Source organism: Dermochelys coriacea, chromosome 12, assembly GCF_009764565.3.
Source record: "Dermochelys coriacea isolate rDerCor1 chromosome 12, rDerCor1.pri.v4, whole genome shotgun sequence".
In the NCBI taxonomy this organism is placed as follows: domain Eukaryota; kingdom Metazoa; phylum Chordata; order Testudines; family Dermochelyidae; genus Dermochelys; species Dermochelys coriacea.
The window spans coordinates 38,547,759-38,573,627 of record NC_050079.1 but is presented as its reverse complement, the minus strand read 5'-3'; the positions used below and the strand labels follow the sequence as shown (position 1 = coordinate 38,573,627).

The 25,869-nt window shown below is 41.8% G+C and overlaps 1 protein-coding gene across 22 annotated transcripts in view; it reads right to left on the bottom strand.

Moving 5' to 3' along the window:
* LOC119841029 (BTG3 associated nuclear protein) overlaps positions 1 to 25,869 on the bottom strand; it is a 414,495-nt gene that overhangs the window by 320,403 nt on the left and 68,223 nt on the right. For all 22 annotated transcript variants that reach the window (XR_006275124.1, XR_006275117.1, XR_006275116.1 and 19 more), the window contains one exon: positions 810 to 932. Coding sequence is in view for 13 of the 22 variants with exons in the window: in XM_043495003.1 (XP_043350938.1) it covers positions 810 to 932 (123 nt within the window). In the remaining 9 variants the exon portion in view is untranslated. The remainder of the gene's footprint in view (positions 1 to 809; positions 933 to 25,869) is intronic.

Below are 25,869 nucleotides of genomic sequence, written 5' to 3'. Positions count from 1 at the left end.
AGCTTTCTAAAATAAATTTCCATGTGTTAACATTATACAAATTGCATGAAAAAAGCTAGACATACTGATTCACAAATATATTAAACGCATTAGAAGATGAAAACCTTTTGTAAGTGTTTAAAATATTGTTTAAAAGTAAGTGCTGTTTGGCTTGCTCTATAGTACTATCTAATGTTAATTACTCAGAAGGTAGTTTGCTGTTTAAGTCTAAGTCTATCTGAAAATGTTATCAACAAAATGTCTATACACAACATGTAACCAGTAAGTATAAAGAAACTTCTTTAAATAACTGTTAAATTAGCATGGCTTGTTACTTCAAACAGTTTTCAATACAGAGCCTTTGTTTTCAAGTAACTAGTTCAAATCCAGCCGTGGCCAGAACAGAAGTGATAACTACAGATGGCCACTGAATGTCCTTTAGTTAATGAGTTGGCAGGTCTCAGTACAGTTCAAAGAGGTCAAGAGTCCACATCACGAAACCCATCACAATGGGCCCCCTTCTTGGAAAGCTCAGCATGGACGCCAAGGACTCAGTGGGCCAAAGAGACTGCCCAACCCTTCTGCCTCAGAGATGCTCCCTCCACTTCAAGGTTGAGGCACTGCGCTGTACCTGTTCTGTTGATAGATGATTTTGCTATGCAGGGCTGTCATTTTGGCCCTTTTCACTACTTTGTGAATATTTTTTCCTCAAGCTCAGTTGCCTAGGATGTTCTTTTTTTGCACTTGTAATTACAGTAGACAAACCTCTATTGGCTTTCCTGTAAGAAATGATGAAGTGTAGGGGAAGGATTGCAATTGTTGCTACTAACTTGCTAAGGATATTTTCCAGAGAATCCGCTGTTCTGCTCAATGGCTCTTCCTGCCCAACCATCTTGGCTACTATTGAATTCTGCCGATCATTGTTCAGTATAACTGTAGTCTGTGGGACAACACTACAAGACAAAAACAGAGAGAAACAGAATGAAAAGAAGCAAACCGTTTTTAATACATTAACCCAGTCTTTGTATTTAAATGAACTCTTACACTAAAACTGAAAGGCTGTTTCTGAGTTTGTTTTTCCCCCACCCCCAACATCACAGCTATTTACTATGTATCAAATGCTACAGCTTGTAATCCACATATTTGACATCCATACCGTTCCAAGGGACCGACTGCTTCACTGAAATTATTAACAGTCTGTGACCCCTTACAGGGTGATAAAGAATTTATCAACTCAAGATAATCAGGAGGAAGTCTGTAAACAAAAGTTACTAAGAGCCCTCAAATTTCTGCTTTGGAGAATTACTACAAGGGTGAAGATTTTGTGAGGTAAACCGGCAATAGTACAATAAAAAGCAACATTTTAATGGAATATTTCCCCCAAAGGAAAAGGAGTGGAAAAGCATTCTGCTGTAAACTGAGCCGATGGGCTTAACTGAGAAGACACCTGATTTTCTAACAAATCTATTTTTTTTTTAGGACATGGGGGCAGAACGGAGAAAAAGGAAAATACTCTAATTTTAGTTACTGATGGGACTAGACCATTGTTTGTGTGCACTTAATGTTAAAAAAAAAAATTGATAAGAATTCCATGATCCAAACAAAAAATGCATAGAGTAAAATTTTGGGTTAATATAAAAATAAAGGTAAATAAAATTATTTGGCAGACAGTTTATTATTTTAATTGGTTTCAGAGATTATCATCATCCTATTATTCTCATGCCATTATAAAATCTTTCAAAAGTATGGGATAGTTTTGGTGTGCAATACTAAATGTTTTCATTATACTCAATAGTACACTTAAAAGACGCACACATTTTCCCCTGCTGGGGTGGCAAGAGAAGACTAGATAATTTCTTATCACTGTACGCACTTTTTATTGTTTTTCTTGGTCAACATCTGAAAAATATCACTGATATTTATTAATTTTTCTTAACTTTAGTCTGACATATATTACAATCACACAAAAGAAATAACCTGAGCAATCCGATAACAGCAATATTCTATCTATTTCAGCTGTAACATACTCTGTGTGTGTGTGTGTGTGTCCATATGCATGTGATGTCACCCCTTTCATGACTGACCTACAGAGACAATAAGCCACATACTACAAGAACAGTAAATTAAGGGAGTTGCTCTTTATCTCCATGATGGAAGTCTGTATTTATGAGCTAAAAGAACAACATTCTAGCCCTACTGCCAAGGGATGAGTGTGTAATCCATGTATAACTGTATCTGTTGCCCATAACAAATGGGATTCATTATAGATTGACAACCATCTGTTGGAGCTGAAGCCCTGTGAACCTCACATACTCTGGAGGGGGTTTAATCGAACTGTGAACAAGTACAGAATGTACTGGAACTTGTATGTGCCAGCCCCAAACGTTTAAAATGAGTCAGGTCTCAAAAGATCACAAGATTGGCCTAAAATCATGAGATTGTTTTAAATAATGCATTTGAAATTCTTTTAATTTGCTTTCTGGGTTCTGAGTGTTTATTGTGCACACATTTTCAAGCATTTCTCCTTGACTATGTAATTAGAATATTTTTTTATCTAACAAAGCTCAGATTCTCATGTAATCTCTTGATTCTAGCAGCTGCAATTTTAAGAAAGCACTGAGTATCATGAGACTCTCAATAAAATCATGAAAGTTAGCAACACTAGAGCCCTGCTCTACCCACTCCTTCCCATTGCTTCCGGTCTCCGTTCCCCTCCTCTCCCACCTTTTATATGTACTACATGGATATATTTTGAAGTTTTTAAGGACAGATTGAGACTCTTTCAAGACATTTTATTTTTCTTTTAGACACTGTTCTTTTTATCATCACTTCCCCCATTTTCAATAAATTTTGAATGCATGTTTAAAAGTGTCACTTACCAAGGCTTAATTTTTAATGGATATGCTGAATAATTAATTGCAGCTATAGAGATAAATGCAGTAAAATTAAGCTTCTATTTGTGAAGTCCTCAGGCTTTCTTCCCACAACCCCAAAGACTTAGAACTCAGAATTGATCTAAATGGGAAAAACCCATTTTTTAAAAAAATAACTCATTTATTTTTAAGAGCATTTTAAAGTGTGCCTGATGGCATTTAGTTAACATAAGCCAACTTAAAAATGAGCGGAGCAGAAACACCCTGATATAAGCCATTAACATTGGATTTAAGAGCCACACAGTGTTTTGGCTCCTCAGTGAATTTTGCTTTGTCAATACACTGCACTTTTTTGTTTACCCCACCTTTTATGCAACAGCACCGCAGTCTGCTCACTGTGGGATGATTTTGGCCAAATGGGTCAAATGGAGTATAAGTAGTGAGGCGAAAGCACGGTGATTCGGATTTTAAACCACTATATTCCTTGTATGGCCACTAAACATGCTTTTGTTGAAAAAGTGCTGTATATCACGATGCACACACAGACTTATACAAACACCATGTACAATTACCATGATTAAGTCCTTATAAGCAAGAAGCTGCCAAATTGTGTGTATTATGTTATCCTTTAGAAACTAAACTGCTGGGGACAATAGTCTCTCTGGGAAGGAAACTGGGTCACAGCAAAACCAAAATCAAACAAAAAAAAGCTAGAAAGAGGCTCTATCTGGAAGCACTTAATCCAGGGTTACTAATCCAGACACAGACTTATTAACTCTTTGGCACTGGCTAATTTAGCAGTGTGGGGAGGCTACATCTGGTTTCAGAATAACAGTAGGCAGTTCCCCATCTAGGAAATACTGGTGGTAGATACAGAACATGGAAACAGAAACCTTTCATCTACTAGTTCAAAGATACTGGTATTACTTATTGAATTTGGCATAGGTCCTAAATATGAAGGAGTTTACAACTCTTAATGCATTCTACCATTCCTGAGGAGTGGAGCTGTTGAGGGCAATCCATGTCCGGAGGATGAGGCCGTCCTTTAGGTAACCTAGTTCCTGTTGATTCAGAACCTCAAAAATAACTTGATCGAGATCTTAAATTTAGGTCAGTGTCCTATAGGGCAGCCACCAGAGTGGCTGATGGGCTCTTGGCAATGCATGTTGCTGAGGTAGGCTGCTGTACTTTATACCAGATGAAGTTTATTCTGGGTTGATGTTTTCAAGCCCAAGCAATTACCTATTTGGGAGATAAAGGAGTTTATGATTTAGGTCACTTTACCAATCTGCAAGCATAATGACTTTTTAAAGAGACAACAGTTACACACCAGTGCCTTAATCCTGCAAGTTGCTCCACACCGGAGCCCCCCTTGCATGGAGTTCCATGAAATCCATGGGACACTACACAGGCACAAGAGTGTGCCTTCATAGATCAGTTTGTGGAATCAAGCCCCTTTACAAACACTCCTCCATCCTCCCAGATGCCATCGCTTTTTTATTAAAATAAACAATCACAATACCACAGCATTCTGAACAGCTATCTACAGAACTATTCTCAACAAGGATTCAATTCTGCACTTGCAATAGGAAAAAAAATGCAAAATCTAGAAGAGAACAGGAACTTCAGATCAAGGTTTTCAGGGACAACATGAAGAAGTCTCCACAATATCTACAAAACTACCAACAAGCTCTACACCAGGTTAAAAGATTGAAAAAAAAAGGGTTTGTTTAGTCTGGAGAAGAGAAGACTGAGAAGGGACATGATAACAATTTTTATGTACATAAAATGTTATTACAAGGAGAAGGGAGAAATATTGTTCTCTTTAACCTCTGAGGATAGGACAAGGTGCAAGGAGTGTAAATTGCAGCAAGGGCAGTTTAGGTTGGACATTAGGAAAAACTTCCTAACTGTCAGGGTGGTTAAGCACTGGAATAAATTGCCTAGGGAAGTTCTGGAATCTCCATCATTGGAGATTTTTAAGAGCAGGTTAGACAAACATCTGTCAGAGCGGGTCTAGATAATACTTATTCCTGCCTTGGGTGCAGGGAACTAGACTAGAAGACCTCATGAGGTCCCTTCCAGTCCTACAATTCTATGAAAATCCAGGGCACAGCCAGCCTTAGGAGATCTGAAAGAGGAAAATATTATAACATTTTATTATAAGGTTCTTTGTAATTTCTTCTTGCCCCCTCTCATCTCTAGGTAGTCCTCTTAAAATTGTTCCTCTTCCATAGTTAAGAAGGAAGCAGAATAAACAGACTAAATATTCAGTGCAGAAACTGACAGAGCTTTTAAGAAGCTGCACATACATCAATGAAGACAAATAATAAGGCGACATTTATTCCTGTGTTAATATAGAAAGATCAACTAGCAATAGGAAGAATGAGAGAACTCTTCCTATCAATGCTGCCAGCATATACACTTCTGGGGACAGATTAGGGAGTTGAGGGAGTATGGAAAAAAAAATACTCAGAGCTATTTTTGAGTGTTCTGAATACAATAAAAATGTCCTTAAAAAAATACATTGTCTATAGGTAAATACATATTTATGGATTGGGGAAAAAAATCAAAACAATTTACCAAGTCAACAATCCATGACACCTCCCAACAAAATATTATTTATATAAGTAATGAACATGAAAATTAATGATTTTCAAGTAATATAATTATTTTCAAATATTAATATTTTAGTCTCTGACTTTAAAAAACACACACACACATACACACACAAAAAACCTTGTACACTTTGCAAAGGAAGGTTCCTGCCAAAGGTAATTCTTAACTCGGAAAAAGTATGATTGATATCCATCAGTCTCAGCTGTTTTTTCTTGGACAATCACCTTTCAGTCATACAGAATGCAGACAATAAAAGAAGATAACTTTTGGTACCCCCAAAACCAATGTTTCCTCCCCTTCCCAGATTAGTTTTAATTAGGAGAGAAAAATAAAACAGTAGGAACCAACTGACATTTCATCTCCCATAAGATACAAGATCAAGAGTTTCTCCAGATGGATGGAAAGGAGTTATGGAAAAACTGAGACAGGAACATTTCAAACAAGCAGTTTCTCTTCTTGCATCCTTAGACACACTTATATAGACTGATGAGATATTTATAGCACAACTCCAACTGGTAAGGAAAGTAGGATGGGCGGAGGGGGACTTACAGAGCCTCATGTTTTGACAGACTCTTTGAACCTACTCTGCATGTACAATCCCACATATGCATGCACAAATCAGAGAACTGCACCCACAAGCAGACAAATAAGTAAGGTACAAGAAAACATTTTAAAAATTTAAACTTTCTTTAACCACACCTTTTTTCTTTCGCTGGTACCCGAGTGCATCTTTAAGAAGAATATCTGTTCTTACAGATCTTTTCACTTCTTCTGATCAGCAGATTACTGGGTTTTTTTTATCTTGGTCAACATTGCTTTCATTCACAGGGTCCTTCTACTCTAGGCTGATCTTTGTGACAGGAATTGTAGGTGCACTTGAGATTTCCCAACTACCAGTGAGTGGGGAAATCCCCGACTTGGGGATTTGCATTACTGTATGGATGGATGCAAAGCAATGAACAAATTCAATTTTTTTTTTAATCTGGTCCCAAAAGTCCCAGAGAGGAAAGATCATGAGAATGAATGCATCATGCACCAAGGTAAAGGAAAATATCAGGCTGATGTCTAGAAGATGAGGTGTCAAAACTCCATATGGACAGACATTCAGTAACTGATTCTTGTCATCTCTCATCCCCCGGCCACACCTGACTGTCATCCAGAACTATAATTTTATTCATAAAATGTAACAAGGGTTTAGTCATTGAAAATTATTTTTGGGTCCCTAGCATCTGGAGTATCACAGAATGCCAGACTTTATGAAGAGCATTTATGATTAGGAGTACTTGTGGCACCTTAGAAACTAACAAATTTATTAGAGCATAAGCTTTCGTGAGCTACAGCTCACTTCATCGGATGTATTTGGTGGAAAAAAAAGAGGAGAGATTTATATACACACACACAGAGAACATGAAACAATGGGTTTATCATACACACTGTAAGGAAAGTGATCACTTAAGATAAGCCATCACCAACAGCAGGGGGGGGAAGGAGGAAAACCTTTCATGGTGACAAGCAGGTAGGCTAATTCCAGCAGTTAACAAGAATATCAGAGGAACAGTGGGGGGTGGGGTGGGAGGGAGAAATACCATGGGGAAATAGTTTTACTTTGTGTAATGACTCATCCATTCCCAGTCTCTATTCAAGCCTAAGTTAATTGTATCCAGTTTGCAAATTAATTCCAATTCAGCAGTCTCTCGTTGGAGTCTGTTTTTGAAGCTTTTTTGTTGAAGTATAGCCACTCTTAGGTCTGTGATCGAGTGACCAGAGAGATTGAAGTGTTCTCCAACTGGTTTTTGAATGTTATAATTCTTGACGTCTGATTTGTGTCCATTCATTCTTTTACGTAGAGACTGTCCAGTTTGGCCAATGTACATGGCAGAGGGGCATTGCTGGCACATGATGGCATATATCACATTGGTAGATGCGCAGGTGAACGAGCCTCTGATAGTGTGGCTGATGTGATTAGGCCCTATGATGGTATCCCCTGAATAGATATGTGGACAGAGTTGGCAACGGGCTTTGTTGCAAGGATAGGTTCCTGGGTTAGTGGTTCTGTTGTGTGGTGTGTGGTTGCTGGTGAGTATTTGCTTCAGATTGGGGGGCTGTCTGTAAGCAAGGACTGGTCTGTCTCCCAAGATCTGAGAGAGCGATGGCTCGTCCTTCAGGATAGGTTGTAGATCCTTGATGATGCGTTGGAGGGGTTTTAGTTGGGGGCTGAAGGTGATGGCTAGTGGCGTTCTGTTGTTTTCTTTGTTGGGCCTGTCCTGTAGTAGGTGACTTCTGGGTACTCTTTTCCAACACACCTCTGACCAACATATTAACCCACAGAGACCTTCCTGCCAACACTACAAAAAGAAGGATTTTGGGTGGACTCCTCCTGAAGGTCGAAACAGCAGCCTGGATTTCTACATAGACTGCTTCCGCCGACGTGCACGAGCTGAAATTGTGGAAAAGCAGCATCGCTTACCCCATAACCTCAGCCATGCAGAACACAGTGCCATCCACAGCCTCAGAAACAACTCTGACATCATAATCAAAAAGGCTGACAAAGGAGGTGCTGTCGTCATCATGAATAGGTCGGAGTATGAACAAGAGGCTACTAGGCAGCTCTCCAACACCACTTTCTACAAGCCATTACCCTCTGATCCCACTGAGAGTTACCAAAAAAAACTACAGCATTTGCTCAAGAAACTCCCTGAAAAAGCACAAGAACAAATCCGCACAGACACACCCCTGGAGCCACGACCTGGGGTATTCTATCTGCTACCCAAGATCCATAAACCTGGAAATCCTGGACGCCCCATCATCTCAGGCATTGGCACCCTGACAGCAGGATTGTCTGGCTATGTAGACTCCCTCCTCAGGCCCTTCGTTACCAGCACTCCCAGCTATCTTCGAGACACCACCGATTTCCTGAGGAAACTACAGTCCATTGGTGATCTTCCTAAAAACACCATCCTAGCCACTATGGATGTAGAAGCCCTCTACACCAACATTCCACACAAAGATGGACTACAAGCCGTCAGGAACAGTATCCCCGATACTGTCACGGCTAACCTGGTGGCAGAACTTTGTGACTTTGTCCTGACCCATAACTATTTCACATTTGGTGACAATGTATACCTTCAAATCAGCGGCACTGCGATGGGTACCCGCATGGCCCCACAGTATGCCAACATTTTTATGGCTGACTTAGAACAACGCTTCCTCAGCTCTCGTCCCCTAATGCCCCTACTCTACTTGCGCTACATTGATGACATCTTCATCATCTGGACCCATGGAAAAGAAGCTCTTGAGGAATTCCACCATGATTTCAACAATTTCCATCCCACCATCAACCTCAGCCTGGACCAGTCCACACAAGAGATCCACTTCCTGGACACTACGGTGCTAATAAGCGATGGTCACATAAACACCACCCTATATCGGAAACCTACTGACCGCTATTCCTACCTACATGCCTCTAGCTTTCATCCAGATCATACCACCCGATCCATTGTCTACAGCCAAGCGCTACGATATAACCGCATTTGCTCCAACCCCTCAGACAGAGACAAACACCTACAAGATCTCTATCATGCATTCCTACAACTACAGTACCCACCTGCTGAAGTGAAGAAACAGATTGACAGAGCCAGAAGAGTATCCAGAAGTCACCTACTACAGGACAGGCCAAACAAAGAAAACAACAGAACGCCACTAGCCATCACCTTCAGCCCCCAACTAAAACCCCTCCAACGCATCATCAAGGATCTACAACCTATCCTGAAGGACGAGCCATCGCTCTCTCAGATCTTGGGAGACAGACCAGTCCTTGCTTACAGACAGCCCCCCAATCTGAAGCAAATACTCACCAGCAACCACACACCACACAACAGAACCACTAACCCAGGAACCTATCCTTGCAACAAAGCCCGTTGCCAACTCTGTCCACATATCTATTCAGGGGATACCATCATAGGGCCTAATCACATCAGCCACACTATCAGAGGCTCGTTCACCTGCGCATCTACCAATGTGATATATGCCATCATGTGCCAGCAATGCCCCTCTGCCATGTACATTGGCCAAACTGGACAGTCTCTACGTAAAAGAATGAATGGACACAAATCAGACGTCAAGAATTATAACATTCAAAAACCAGTTGGAGAACACTTCAATCTCTCTGGTCACTCGATCACAGACCTAAGAGTGGCTATCCTTCAACAAAAAAGCTTCAAAAACAGACTCCAACGAGAGACTGCTGAATTGGAATTAATTTGCAAACTGGATACAATTAACTTAGGCTTGAATAGAGACTGGGAATGGATGAGTCATTACACAAAGTAAAACTATTTGCCCATGGTATTTCTCCCTCCCACCCCACCCCCCACTGTTCCTCTGATATTCTTGTTAACTGCTGGAATTAGCCTACCTGCTTGTCACCATGAAAGGTTTTCCTCCTTCCCCCTCCTGCTGTTGGTGATGGCTTATCTTAAGTGATCACTCTCCTTACAGTGTGTATGATAAACCCATTGTTTCATGTTCTCTGTGTGTGTGTATATAAATCTCTCCTCTGTTTTTTCCACCAAATGCATCCGATGAAGTGAGCTGTAGCTCACGAAAGCTTATGCTCTAATAAATTTGTTAGTCTCTAAGGTGCCACAAGTACTCCTTTTCTTTTTGCGAATACAGACTAACACGGCTGCTACTCTGAAACATTTATGATTAGATTCTTTACAGACAGAGGCCAAAGTACACCAGCCATCATCCCAGAGTGACTTATGTATTTAACAGATTTATGAAGGTATAGGCAATTGATAGTAAAAAAAGGCAAATCAAAAAACAGCATTTATTAAAACATAATGTAACATTTTAAGCATTCTGATATTTTCAGCTCAAATATGTAAGTCAGAACCAGAGATTTTCCAAAGTACAAAAAACATTTATGCAGAGTTTATGTACAAAGGCTGGTGTTACCGTCAGTCTTAGCTACACACAGAGCCTTTGAACTGGCTGACAAACACACAGAGATGATTTACTGGTTTCAAGACAAATTTCACCAACCAATGAGGAAAGCTGTTTAAACGAAGTCTGTTGTGGTTTATTGTTCTCTGAGGGATGCCGTTTAACACATTGTCATGGTCCACTGTAACCACTCAAAACGAAAACTTCAAAAAGTTTACCTACTAAGAAATAGTAAGATAATGGTACAAGGGACCCAAGGATCCTACCACCACAAAAAAAAAGTCTGGTTACTTAAGGGAGTTTAAAATACCCTGTGTGTCTATAACTATAACTGTCATACAATTTTCTTTATTACTCCTGTTATTTTTAACACAACTGAAGTGCTTTGAAAATTAAATTTACAGCAATATGTGGTCTCCAAAGAACCCTTTGGCCTCAGCTCTTGACTGGTAATATAGAGATATAGAAAAAAAACAGTAGCTCTGGACTGTGTTACAATTGACAGAGGGAGAGTGTAAGAAAACTGGGCTATTTTAAAACAATCAGAAATTGTATTAAATCCTTTAACTATTAACATTCTACTGTTATGCAGAGTCAGGTAAACGGTACAAAAACAGAATAATATATACTACTAACTTTATATATATAAAAATGTAAAAATTAAAGTAACTAAATCTTTGACCCAAACATAAAAAGAAATGTATGACTGTTAACCATCCCCTGAGCCTTAAATTTCTGACTTATGGCCAGGTAATGCAGCCCATTTAAGATCATATGCAACTAGGGATCAGAAAGGTTGATCTCATCCTCACTAGCTTTCCTACTAAGAAAGAGGTATACATAATTCTTCATAGGAAAGGAGTTGGCCAGTCTTACCTGGATTACAGATCAAGAGTACAGAATGGTATACTGGCTCTTGGTACTGAAATTATATATATGGAGATATATGATAAGAAGAGTGGAGGACACTGCAGAATGAAGGTAGACTTCCAAAAATTACAGTCCATATGGAAACCAAAAAATGAAAGAAAAGGATGATAGGATAAGAGGGCAAATTTACGAACGTATTCAGCTGCCTAAAGATACAGATAGCAGGTTAGGCACTTTTATGAATCCCACTAGGCACTATCTGCTAAATGCTTTTGTAAATCTGGCCAGGATCAAGGATAACTTTGGGAATCTGGCAACTGGAGTGAAACAAGGACAGTGAAGAGGAACTTCTTTGATTCACTGAGAGAAAAGAACGACTGACAAGCGAGACCAGCATAGAGGAGCATTCTAGGTTCACAGAATATTGGGCTACCTTTGAGAAAGAAGATGTGTTTATATTCGCTAGTCTCCATCTAAAAATAGTATAGTTTTTATTGTGGTAGCACAGAATCATAGAAATGTAGGGCTGGAAGGACCTCAAGAGGTCATCTAGTCCAACCCTGTGCACTGAGAACCAAGTACACCTACACCATCTTTGACAGGTGTTTGTCTAACCTGTTAAAATCATCCAATGATAGGGATTCCACAACATCCCGTGGAAGCCTATTCTAATGCTCAACTATCCTTATAGTTAGAAAGCTTTTCCTGATATCTAACCTAAATCTCCCTTACTACATATTAAGCCCATTACTTCTTGTCCTACCTTCAGTGGACATGGAGAACAATTGTTTGCAGAGTTATTATATCCTGGGACCAAACACAGCTATGAGAGAGACAAGGTGGATGAGGTAATATCTTTTATTGGAACAACTTCTGTGGATGAAAGAGACAAGCTTTCAAGCTGTACAAAGACCTAAAGAAAAGTTCCGTGTAGCTCAAAAGCTTGTCTCTTTCACTAAGAGAAGTTGCTCCTATAAAAGATATTCTCTCACCCATCTTGTCTCTCATGGAGAACAATTGAGAACCATCTTCTTTGTAACAGCCCTTATCATATTTTCAGACTTTTCAGGTCTCTCCTCAGTCTACTTTTCTCAAGACTAGACATGCCCAGTTTTTTTAACTATGAGCCCAACATATAACAAAAAGGCAGTTCCTGCGTCAAAGAGCTTCATATGCAAGGAGTACAACAAACAGCAAGAACTAAACGCGATCTGATGGGCATGCCACAAACCTATCAGCTGAGTCACATAACCAAAATATCAACATAGATGCATATAATTTGCACAAGTAAAAAAGTGAAGAAGCAAAAGGGTGGCTACACATTTTAGATTTCAAAAGTATCTGCAGTGTCAGACAGATGCAACTGAACAGAATGTGATAGCAAAATTATTCAGGTAAGGAAACAAGGAATGAAACCGAAGAAGCATCACAGAACATACAAGTTATCTTTCATTAAGAGTGTAGAAGAGAGAAAATGAAAAATTCCGGCACCAATTCTCAAGGTATCTTGAAACCACAATTTACAATATTCATGGGAGACTTTAACTACCCAGACTTCTCCTGGGCAAAAATACAGCCATGGTTCTAAATAATGCAGACTTTATTATCTAAAAAGGACATACTCCTATCAAGAGACAAATTATCTTGGGTACTAATACTCACATAAATTTGATTACATCTGTGCTTATTTTTCAAAATTATCCACAGATTTCCAGTGCCTCAGTGAATGGTATTGCATTAACTGAACAATTTTTATTCCTGTCATTCCATTAATATCCTCTATTTGAGGGCTTTTTAGCCAACATCTCTGTTATCATCAGAGGGAGCCAATGTACTCAAAAAAACACCAAGGACAGAAGAAATAAGAAAAGTCAACAGTTGCACAACCTGAGTCCACTACATCCAGAGTTTAATTTTAAATATGTTCCTTCAAAACTGTTTAATGAGGCTTCTCTGGACTAAGGTAATACACAAAAGGCCCAATGAATACTGTACTTGCTTTAAACATTATGTTCACATTGGTATATATTTTTATATATTCTATTTTTAGAAGAATATTTTTACTCCTAGATCAAAGATTTGTGTAAAGCTTCAATACTACTCAGTGACTCATTAGTATGATTACATGCCAGGCGGTTTTAATGTCTGCTGCACAGCTCACCATGCAACAGACTTACCCAGGGAAAAACAATTTTATACAGTAGTCTTTGAAGGAAAGCACCAGGAAAAGTGCAGCAATTGAAGACAGAGTGTGAGAATGAAGATGGAATAACAAATATATGCAGTATTTGTTCTACACCTAAAAGACAATTTAAGCACATAAGTCACGGATATTATTATAGGAAGGTACCTTATTTTTCATATTTAACCATGAAGGTATCCACAGTTAGCACCATGATAATGCATCATCATCATTTTATAAAATGGTTAATTATGCTGCCATTCCAGCACACATGTGCGTGCATACACACACACACACCCTACCTACCTCTTAAGGTACTCAGTTTTAAAACAAAAATAAATTTTTTAGAGAAGTTATGTACAGTTTTCCTGTCAGTTTCTCATACTTCACCCTTCAGTATGGAACAAAGAGAGTGGGATAAAGATGTATGAAAATGCACAGTGCTACAGAAAGGAAAAAGGTTTCAGAGTAGCAGCCGTGTTAGTCTGTATTCGCAAAAAGAAAAGGAGTACTTGTGGCACCTTAGAGACTAACAAATTTATTAGAGCATAAGCTTTCGTGAGCTACAGCTCACTTCATCGGATGCATTTGGCCAAATGCATCCGATGAAGTGAGCTGTAGCTCACGAAAGCTTATGCTCTAATAAATTTGTTAGTCTCTAAGGTGCCACAAGTACTCCTTTTCTTTTTGAGAAAGGAAAAAGTCTATTTGGAAAGTCTTTCAGATTCCAAATAATCTGTGTTTTACATTTGGTAGTGTATCATTAAAATGGCATCAACTGCCAACTAAAGCATATGGCACTACACCAATCTCTTGTACAGACCTTGCTAAAGTTCTGCTGTCTCACCCTATTCATTGAAGTTCTGAATCCACTTCTCCCAAAGAAATTAAATGAAATCCACCAAAGACACCATCTTTGGCCATATTACTTCTTCCTTTTTTTTAAGAAACCTAAACTTTAAATATTACTTTAATTAAATTACGAGATCAGACCTATTTCTGTCAGATATCTGTAATGGGTGACATATGTTATAAACACCTTACTCTGGTGTGATTCATAATAATTTGCACATTTATTTACAACTTGGACATTATGCACCTAATGCCCGCCAAAGAGGGATGGAAGTTAATCCCCTTCAGTCATGATTTGGTAACATGATCTCTTCTGATTCACTCTTTTTATAGTACCTTAGTTGCAAATACCCTGATTTATAGGACGAATTTCAAGGAAGGTTGCTTTTAAAAATTGGTTCTTAACCTGATTCTGTATTTTCATAAAAATGTTTGGCAATACATTCTAAACTCTCAATGATGGAAGCTCAGATTAATATACAAGACTTTTCTGCCCCCTTCTGTTTATTATAAACTTAATATATTATAGTCCAATCAATACCCAGTGTATAACATATGCTCCCAAGATATGGTTGTATTGCTTTCAAATGTATATCACAATTTTTAGGACTACCTTATAATATTATCTTGAATAGTCACTCTTCTTCACTTTAGAAATACTCAAGGAAGTGATTTCTATTGATGATTTTACATAACAGGGATTGCAGCCACTATTCTAAATAGCTTATATTGCTGAGATAAAAATTACATTAACTAGGCTGAACAACTTCCTCCTTCTATTTACTTGGACAGAGGGAGAAACAAATTAATAAATGAAGGGGATTGTCTTGAACCATTCTCCCAAGTCAGTCACATCTAACACCTGGCTAATGTAAGTGTTTAAACTCATGATTTGTTAACATTCACAGAATCCAATAATTGATGGGGGTACTAGGATTTACCCACAAATCCTCTAATCCAATCCTATGCTTTTGTTTTTTAATCCAAGTATTTTATATATCTCTACCAGGATGGATAAAAATCAATGATTTTTTTTAATAAAAAAATTAGATTTTTTTTATTTAAATCGGGGGTTTTTTAATAAAATGCTTTTGAGGAAAAAACCTATCTAAAGATAGTTTTAATTAAGATACATTATAGCTCAAAGATATCTCATCTTGTAATTATAAATTCTAATTCTATAGTATGAGACACTATATTCATGTAATTTTTAGGAAAAGTTTTATAAATGAGTTCCAATAGTTCATGGATTAGGGACCCAATCTTATGGGGTTCCACAGGCTTCTGGATAGATTATTTAGGTTAATCTTTCTATCTACCCAATGGGACTCAGTGCTCAGTCTAGAAGATACCATCAGAGATGCTTAGTTTTGCAGGTCTCGAACTGTGGATTTGTGTCTTCTGAGATAACATGCCTGTTAACAGCAAAAATGTTTTTAAATAAATAAATAATATATAGAACTGAGAAACAACAGACTTCAACTCTATTATCCATCTGTGTACACAGAGTCAATCCCTTACCTCTCTCTAAAAGTGCAAAGTTTCAAAAAGTTCAATGAATAGAAGATTGTTGGGGGCAGAATAGATCTGGACAAGGAGAAGAAGTCTGGAGATAAATGTGAGAAGCGAGGGACATATGATTGATTTGTTAAAATATCATATGTTTGCTGTTGAAGAAAAAAATCCAGAATACATAACATTGCTGTTTTAGTTAAATAAAACAATGTAAATGTCTATCTGGTGATGTTCTCCCCTTAATACAGCATGGCAAGAAAATCCTCCAAATATTAATGATTAACCTGTTGAATTGGAGATAGCTCACCTCTCATTGACTTCATAAATATCTGCTTCAAATACCTTTGGTAAATGAAATAACCAAACAATCATCCATTACTGATATAGCTGTAAAACTAATCTGAAAAGTTTTCAAAATAAATCACTGTTTAAAAATGCATAGTGTGTACCTTCTAAAAATGAAACCTACATCTATCTTTATCTGAGCTGTGAAGAATATGTATTAAGGTCATAAGAACCAACAAGAATGTTTTTACTTTTATGTAAAAAACCATGATTGAATCGAGTCTTCCTGAGTAGTGATTTAAATCAAATAAACTCTGATCTTACACTTCTACTGTATGTTCTTAGAAATCAGTCAGACTACCAAACCTTTATTAATGAAAGCTGGAGGCATTTATTCTTGATTTTCATCCTCAGGCCACTTATAACCAAACTAGATTCATTTCTGAGAGGTCAAGATCAATTTTTTGTGTGTTTGTGTTCAGCACTCTGTTGCTTCTTGGTGCACTATTATAAATATCTGTGTGTTGCATTATAAAACAGACCTTTGCACTTCTGTAAATTCCTTTATTTATCGTTAAGATTATTTTCTCAGATTTCATTTTCCTTTAAAAAATAACAAAATCAGTCAGTCTAAAGCTTGCAGAGATTTTATTAAATCGGGTTTATGTTAAGTCCATGTTACTGAAAAGTTTCACTGGACAGTATTAAATTTGATAAAAAAAATAAAGTAATATCTTCTTTTAAAAGGTAGGTTTTTGTTTTATGCCTGAGTAAAAGTCAAGCCCAAAATAAAAATGTCAACTCCAATCTGTTCTTAGTTTTTAATCTTTCAAATGCTTGAAGCCATCAATAAACTGCCACTTGAATCATTCAACAACCATTCACAATGTTTCATTAGAAACCATTTAACTAATAGCAATCGTCTTAGGAAATGTGAATCAACCCAGGTCAAATCTCAGTCAGCTCTTCTTCTCAAAATGTTTTGACAGATGCATTCAGCAACATATTTGTATAAATTATTGTATTCCTCTCTTAAATGCAGATGAAATTTTGTTATTAAGTGACAGGTTTCAGAGTAGTAGCCGTGTTGGTCTGTATTCGCAAAAAGAAAAGGAGTACTTGTGGCACCTTAGAGACTAACAAATTTATTTGAGCATAAGCTTTCGTGAGCTACAGCTCACTTCATCGGATGCATCTGATGAAGTGAGCTGTAGCTCACGAAAGCTTATGCTCAAATAAATTTGTTAGTCTCTAAGGTGCCACAAGTACTCCTTTTCTTTTTGTTATTAAATGGTTATTTTAATTGACCTTGTGAAACTCAACGCTAAACATTTACACTGGAAGTTATATGTTTTCCTGGACTTGTGATATCCTGACACCTAATTACTGCATACTTGGCTCCTTAACATCTTAGTGCAACAATAGTAGAAAAGACAGTTACCTTTTCCATAACTGGTGTTCTTCAAGATGTGTTGCTCATGTCCATTCCGTATTAGGTGTGTGCGCTCACCATATGCACCGGTTCCAGAAATTTTTCCCTTAGCAGTATCCGTAGGGGACTGGCTCTGGTGCCCTCTGGAATGGTGCCCGCATGATGCGGTATAAGGGGAGCCACCAGCTCCCCCACCCTCAGTTCCTTCTTGCTGGAAACTCCGACAGTGGGGAAGAAGGGCGGGTCAGGGAATGGACATGAGCAACATATCTCCGAGTGCTTAGTCATTTCCATACCCTATTCGCTGACTCCCAAGCAGTACCCCTGGAGGCAGATAGGAGTTCACGGACGTATAGATTGCAACACAGCTCAGCTGAACCCAGCATCGTCTCTGGCCTGCCGATTGATGGCATAATGAGTGGTAAACGTGTGGACAGAGGACCACATCGTGGCTCTACACATGTCCTGGATAGGGATGTGCGCCAAGAAGGCTGCTGAGGATGCCTGAGCTCTAATAAAGTGGGCTCTGACAATCGGCAGCAGCAGGACCCCCAAGAGATTGTAACATGTCCATATGCAAGAGGTGAACAAGTTGGAAATACTCTGTGAGGACACCAGAAGGCCCTTCATCCTATCCGCTGTGGCAATGAAGAGTTACAGGAAGACTTGGTACACTCTACGTAAAAAGCCAGCCCCTTCGGACGTCCAGCCGCCTCTCTTCACTGGTCTTGTGCAGCTTAGGACAGAACACTGGGAGGAAGATGTCCTGGTTCATATGGAAAGTAGACACCACTTTCGGTGGAAAGCCAGGTGAGGCCTCAGCTGGAACTTGTCTTTGTAGAATACCATGTATGGCAGTTCTGAGGTCAAGGCTTTAATCTCAGAGACTCACCTCACTGATGTCATCGCCACAAGGACAGTGACCTTCCATGACAGGTGGGAAAGGGAGCAGGAGCTCAGCAGCTCAAATGGTGGGCCTGTGAGCCTGGAGAGGACCAAGTTAAGATCCCACTGTGGGACAGGGTCCATACCTGCAAGAAGAGTCTCTCGAGGCCTCTCAAGAATCTGACCATCATATGAGAAAACACTGTCTGGCCCTGGATCGGTGGGTGAAAAGTGGAGATGGCTGCGAGATGTTCTAATGGAAGAGCGTGCCAGACCCTGTTTCCTCAGATGAAGCAGGTAGTCTAGGATAGACTGTACAGAAGAGTGGGAGGGAGAGATGCAATGCATGAAGGTCCAGCGGGAAAACCTTGTCCACTTGGCCAGGTAAGTCAGTCTGGTTGAGAGCTTCCTGCTTCCCATCCACGCCAAGAGGTGGAGCGACATGAGGTTGGGATGCAGGAGCCGCCCGTGGTCCTGTGACAGCAGGTCCGGTCGGTTGGGCAGGGGCCAAGGAGGGGCCGCTGCCAGGCTCATGAAGGTGCCGAACCAGTGCTGGCAGGGCCATGCCAGGGAGATCACGATAACCTGTGCCTAGTCTCTCTTGATCTTTTCTAGGACCCTGCTGATGAGAGGAATCAGAGGGAACGCGTACATCAGGTTCCCTGACCAAGACAGGAGAAAGGCATCGGAAAGGGAATCCTTGCCCAGGCCTTGCCATGAACAATCCGCTGGCATTTCCTGTTTAGCCTGGTGGCGAACAGGTCCACAGGGGGAGGTCCCTGCCTCTAGAAGATCATTCAGGCTACATCCGGGTGGAGTGACCACTTGTGTTGAGAGAAGTTCCTGCTGAGCCGATCCGCTAGCATGCTCTTGATGCTAGGGAGGTGACAAGCTTCTAGATGGACTTTGTGGCTGATGCAGATGTCCCAGAGACAGAGTGCCTCTTGGCAGAGAGTCAATCAATGTGCTCCTCCCCTTGCCTGCTGATGTAGAACATCGAGGCCGTGTTGTCCATCAGGACTTTCACCACCTTGACCGACAGGTGAGGTAGGAAGACTCCGTATGCCAAGCAGATCGCCCTGAGTTCTTTGACATTTATGTGTAATGTCCTCTCCTCCGGGAACCATATGCCCTGGGTCTGGAGGTCACCGAGGTGCGCGCCCCAGCCAAAGAACAAGGCATCCGATACCAACTCAATGGAGTGATGGGGGGAGCGGGTGTCGAACAGAACCCCCTCTAGGACCGTCATGCAATCTGTCCACCATCACAGTATCTTCGGGGGAATGGTAACAACCTTGTCCAGGTGATCTCTGGACTGGGAATAGACTGTCGCCAGCCATTGCTGCAGGGGCCACATCCAGAGCCTGGCATGGCAGACAACGTATGTGCATTCTGCCATGTGACCCAGCAGGCGCTGGCAAACCCTGGCCGTAGTTAGGGGGAACGCAGAGACTTCCGCAATGAGGTCCATCAATGTCTTCTATCGACAGGAATGCTCTGGCACAGGTCAAGTTGAGCACTGTTGAACTCTATCCTTTGCACCGGAACTAACATAGACTTTTTGTTGTTCACCAATAGGCCCAGGAAGCAGCATGTGGCTTGTAGCACCGCGACATCCTCTTGGACCTGAGACCTGGAGTTGCTCTTGACTAGCCACTCATCGAGGTACGGGTAGATCTGAATATCCTGATGCCTGAGGTAAGCAGCCACCATCAACGTGCACTTGGTAAACACTTTGGGTGCTGTCGCAAGGCCAAGCGGGAGGACCGCAAACTGATAGTAGTGGGGGCCCACCATAAACCGGAGGAAGTGTCTGTGACCTTGAAAGATCACTATGTGGAAATATGTGTCCTTCAAGTCGAGGGCGGCATGCCAGTCTCCCAGATCCAAGGAGGGGATGATAGAAGCCAAGGAGACCACACAGAACTTTAGCTTCTTTAGATACTTGTTGAGGTCCCTCAGGTCCAGGATGTGCCATAGACCGCCCTTGGCCTTTGGGATTAAGTAGTACCGGGAATAGAACCCCTTGTTCCTGTACTGGAGAGGAACTTCTTCCACTGCACCCAATTGCAGTAATCCCTTTACCTCCTGCGCAAGGAGACTCTTGTGAGAAGGGTCCCTAAAAAGGGATGGGAAGGGTGGGTATAAGTAAAATGTAGGGTATAACCCTCTGTCACAGTATTGAGGACCCAGCAGTCTGAAGTTATAGCTGTCCATGCAGGGAAGAAAAAAGAAAAGAAAGGTGGTTGGAGAACAGCAGGACAGACGGATCCGGGGTAAAGTCTGGTAGATCGCCCTCAAGCACACCCTCAAAACGCTTGCTTGCCCCCCTGCTTATTGAGGGTCAAGCCCAACTGGGCAGAGAGAGGAGGCAGGTATCTCAGCCGGCGCTTGTAGCCCCTATTCTTTTTGTGGGGGGGGAGGGGCTCCTGGCGGGGTTGACTCCTTTGTCCCTGAGATTGCTGCGGTTTGAACTACTTATGGGCTGGACTGGGAACGTACAGCCCCAGAGTTTACAGGGTAGTGCGGGAGTCCTTCAGGCCATGCAGTTTACTGTCCGTCTGCTTTGCAAACAGGGCCTGGCCATCGAAGGGAAGGTGTTGCATCGATTGCTGAGCCTCTGCTGACAGACCCGAGAGGAGCCGCCAGGACATCCTTCGCATGGAGATGGCCAAGGACATGGTGTGAGCCATGGAGTCTGCTGCGTCCAGGGCTGCTGGGAGGGTTGCTCTTGCTGCAGCCATGCCCTCTTCAAGAATCGCCCGGAATTCCTTCTTGGACCCTTCAGGCAGCGAGACCTCGAATTTGGCCATAGACTGCCACATATTGTGGTCATAGCAGCCAAGGAGGGCTTGGTGTTGGCCACTCTCCACTGAAGGCTGGAAGACAAATACATTTTTCACCCAAAACAGATCCAGTCTCTGAGTCTTTCTTCTTAGTTGTGGCCCCAGGTTGATCCTGCTTCTCCCTCTGGTTAATGGCCTCAACTATGAGGGAGTTTGGGGCCAGATGAGTATAGAGATACTCATGGCCTTTAGCTAGCACAAAATTTTTGCACTCAGCCCTTTTTGAGATGGGTAGTAGCGAGGAGGGGGTTTGCCATAGGCCATTAATTATTTTCGATACCCCCTCGGGTAGGGGTTAAGCTACTCTAGCAGGTGCCATGGAGCAAAGGACGTTGAACAGTGAGTCCGACGACTGCCTGGAGCCCCAGGTTAGAGGCAACCCTCTTCAAAAGCTCCTGATGAGCCTTGGCGTCATCTAGCAGAACTGGGTGAGGGGGGCCCATAATCGCTTTATCCGGTGATGAGGTGGACGAAGCCAGTGCCAAGGAATCCACCACATCCCCTGGTGGTCCAACTGGCTGCTCCCTTAGGTCTTCCCATGTGGGGCCTCCACCTCCAGAGGAGGGCAGGATGCTGCAGCCGATGACTTATCTGAGGCCCCCTCCACTGACCAGGTGGCCTTGGAAGGCTGGGTGAACCCCCAGGTATTCCAGGGGTACCACGCTGCTGGCCACTGGCCCTGAGGCCACGAGGTTGGGTGTGGTGCTGATGAGGTCGACGGTACCACTGGTGCTGGGGCCTGTCCTGCTACCAGGGACTCCTGATCAGCACCAGAGTCGTAAGCAGAGTGGATGCTGCGGAGTGACCATAACCAGCTGGCCTGGTGGCCCCTCCTCAGTGCAGTGCCAGCCGCTGTGCCTCGACACCATCCTGTCCGATTGGGACGAGTTCCTCCTGCAGAACCCTGGAGATCTTCGGCATTCAGCAGACCTGCGTCGATAGACCGGAGATCTATGCCTCACACTGCTTGACCTGCACCAAGATCTAGAGGGGGACCAGGAGTCGGAGCAGGCCAATCATCGGTAAAATCTCCCCGATTGAGGGAATTAGCGTCTCAGCGACGGGTGCCAGCGGGAGGGAGAGCGGTGATCCCATTCCGCCAATCGGTCACAGCACCGGTGCCAAGTTTCTCCATCGACCCCCCACAGTGTAGACCCCACGGGTAACTCGACCTAAGGTACGTCGACTCCAGCTATGTTATTCACGTAGCTGGAGTTGCATAGGGTAGGTCAACTTACTGCGGTAGTGTAGACATAGCCTGAGTCTGAGCATACAAACTCTAATGGATTCAGCCATGGAGTTTCCACGTTGTGAGGTGGAGAGATTCTAGATTGGGATGTTGGAGGCAGCTGTGGTCCTGCAGCATCAAGGCCAGGACCAGGGGCCGAATCATAGGTGTGTCCGACAGGTCTAGAAGCGTTGTGAATCAGTGCTGACATGGCCAGGCTGATGCTATCAAGATTATTGATGCTCCCTTTCATCAGACCTTCAGCAGGACCTTGTGAATGAGCAGGAAGGGTGGGAATGCATACAGCAGGTGCCCCTTCCAAGGGAGAAGAAAGGCGTCTCTGAGCGAGCCCAGGCTATGATTCAGGAAGGAACAGAACTGTTGACACTTCCTGTTGCACCGTGTTGCGAACAGGTCTATCTGGAAAATCCCCACCTTTGGAAGACGTTGATTGTGACATCTGGGTGGAGGGACCACTCGTAGCCATGAAAGGACCTGTTGAGGTGACTGGCCAGTTCGTTCTGCAAGCCCGGAAGGTACAATTCCTCCAAATGTATGGAGTGGGCAATGCAGAAGTCCCAAAGCTTGAGGGCTTCCTGACACAGGAGAGAGGAGTGAGCACCACTCTGTTTATATAGAACACTGTTATGGAATTGTCCATCAATACCAATATACATCTGCCCTGTAGATGAGTTTGAAACGTCTGGCAAGCAAGGCAAACCGCATGTAGTTCCCTGACATTGATGTGCAGCAAAAGTTCTGCCTGGGACCAGAGACCTTGGGTCCTGAGTCTTCCTAGTTGTAACCCCCATTCCAACGCTGACACATCTGTGACTAGGGACAGCAATGGTTGACGCCTGGAGAAAGGTATTCCTGCACATACTGCTTGCGGGTTGAGCCACCACCGGAGGGACTGGAGGAGTGAGTGTGACCAATTTGTCTAGGTGGTCTCAGTTTGGCCTGTATACCTAGCTCGCCAAGACTGAAGGGCACGGAGTCACAGGCTGGCATGCTGTACCACATATGTGCAAGTAGCCATATGTCCGAGCAGTTTCAGGCAATTTCACACTGTAGTAGTGGGGAATCTTCTGAGAAATCTCTATGATGGCATCCATGGTGAGAAAGCGAGATTCTGGGAGGAATGCCCTAGCCTGACCAGAGTCTAGGAGAGCTCCAATGAACTCTGTCCTCTGAGTGGGAGTTATGGTTGACTTTTCCATGTTCAGAATGAGGCCAAGTCTGTGGAATGTCATCCGCAGCAGGCTCATGTGGTCCTCCACTTGGGCCCGAGAGCGACCCTGGATTAGCCAATCGTCTAGATACGGGAATACTTGCACTTGCCACTTCCGCAGGAAGGCTGCCATGACCGCTATGCACTTGGTGAACACCCGAGGACCTGCCGAGAGGCCAAAGGGGAGGACTGTGAAGCGATAGTGGGTGTTGTTGACCACACTCCGCACTGAAGTGCTGGGCTTGGGGTCGAACGTCACCTGTGCTGGCTGGGGACGAAGGGCTGATTCCATGAGGAATAGTTTCAGCCTAAAGTCCCTCTCCTTCTTGGTCCTGGGTCAGAAGTCTCTGCAGATCTTACACTTATCTGTTTGATGGGCTTCCCTCAAGCACTTCAGACAGGAGTCATGTGGGTCTCCATTTGGCATAGGCTTCAGACAGGACCCACATGGTCTGAAACCCTGAGACCAAGGCATGCCCCAGACACCCCAACTGAAACTTGTCTAAACTAACTAAGACTATTTGAACTAACTAACACACAAAGATTTTTAACTATTTACAGGTAATGAGAAAAAGTCCACTATTGGATTGCTGGCTATTAGCAAGAGAGGAGCTGCTCCAATTACCGTCACTAGTGGCAAAAAGGAACTGAAGAGATGAAGGGTCAGCAGGGACCTATATACGCCGCCATGAAAGAGCAACTCCAGAGGACTCCACAGACAACTGGACAGGTACCGCTGGGGAAAAACCTTCCGGCGACTGTGCATGTGGCACACATACACCTAGTTGGAATCAACATGAGCAATCACTCGAAGAAGTGCAATCTACACTAATGATAAAACACACAGCATTTCAGTATTTGTTCAACAATTCATAACACAAAAACTAAGTCTGAATTTATGAAGACTTCATATACCTAAAATAAAGGAAATGGGAAAGGTTAAATTCAGAAGTACCTAGTATCCAGCTCTAATATTCAGAATCAGGATCTAACTCTAGTTTCGGAGAGTGCTTCTGTGCATCTTAAACTAGCGCAAATGATAAAATATCAAAAACCAAAACAGAAGAATTGGTCTAAAATGTTTTCAGTCCAGAACTGTGCTGCATCTAAGTACAAAGAATGATACAGGTCCACCTCGTCTGGAGCATGAATAAACACACGTGACACACAGCATGGTTTGGCCAGCAAGGTCAATATAAATCAGTATCAAAGGAAGAATCAACATCAAACTTTTCAAACATGTCTCTGAAGAGTTCATGTGACAAATGAGGAAGTTTACTAACTAGACCAAGAATTCGTTCAGACTGAATCCAAGAGAAACTAAAATTCTACTATTCTGGGTGACACGCATATTGGGAAAGATATACAACTAGACTACTCTCAACACTCCAGTCTTTGATTTGTTAAACAGCTTCAAAAAGACTAAATTAAAATAGTCCTTCCTTACATTCTAACAGCACTGTCAAATATGCGATCATCTTCCCAAGAATGACTGTGCTACTACTGCAGTGTCTTTGGATTTTCATCCATCCCTTTATTAGGAGCCACAGTATTTCGCCTGGCATGGAATATCACAGAAACAAATATACACTAAACTCCTCCAAGGAACAGCTGCAATTCTAAGGACATAATCACTAACTTCCTTCTCTTCCAAAGTCATCTGAATAATGCTACTAATCTTCACCAGCCTAAATTGCAGGAGTTGCTCTATATTTTTTAAAGGTTTAATTTTTTTTTAATATGAAAATTATTTTAAGGTGTACTTAGTTATGGAAAATACAATTTATCTTACAAGAACAAGACATTCTCTATATAGTTTTGAAGGTTTTTCCCATTTTATTTTTGTAACATTCTGGAAACTTGGAGATCTATTTTTTCACACTGAAGATAGTCCTTTTCCATTTTGCAATACTGGTTTTATTCCCTCATTTTGCAAACAGACCTAAAATGAACATGATGAAAATTGTTCAGCGCAGATCAAGACCCAATCAACCAATCTTTTCCCATGCATTAACATCAGTTGTGTGATTAAGAATTGTTCACATGAGGGTTGAACAATTATGCCGTTTCAGGAGCTGATTTTCATGTAAAAATCCCACTGATTTTTAAAAGGAACTCTGTGTAG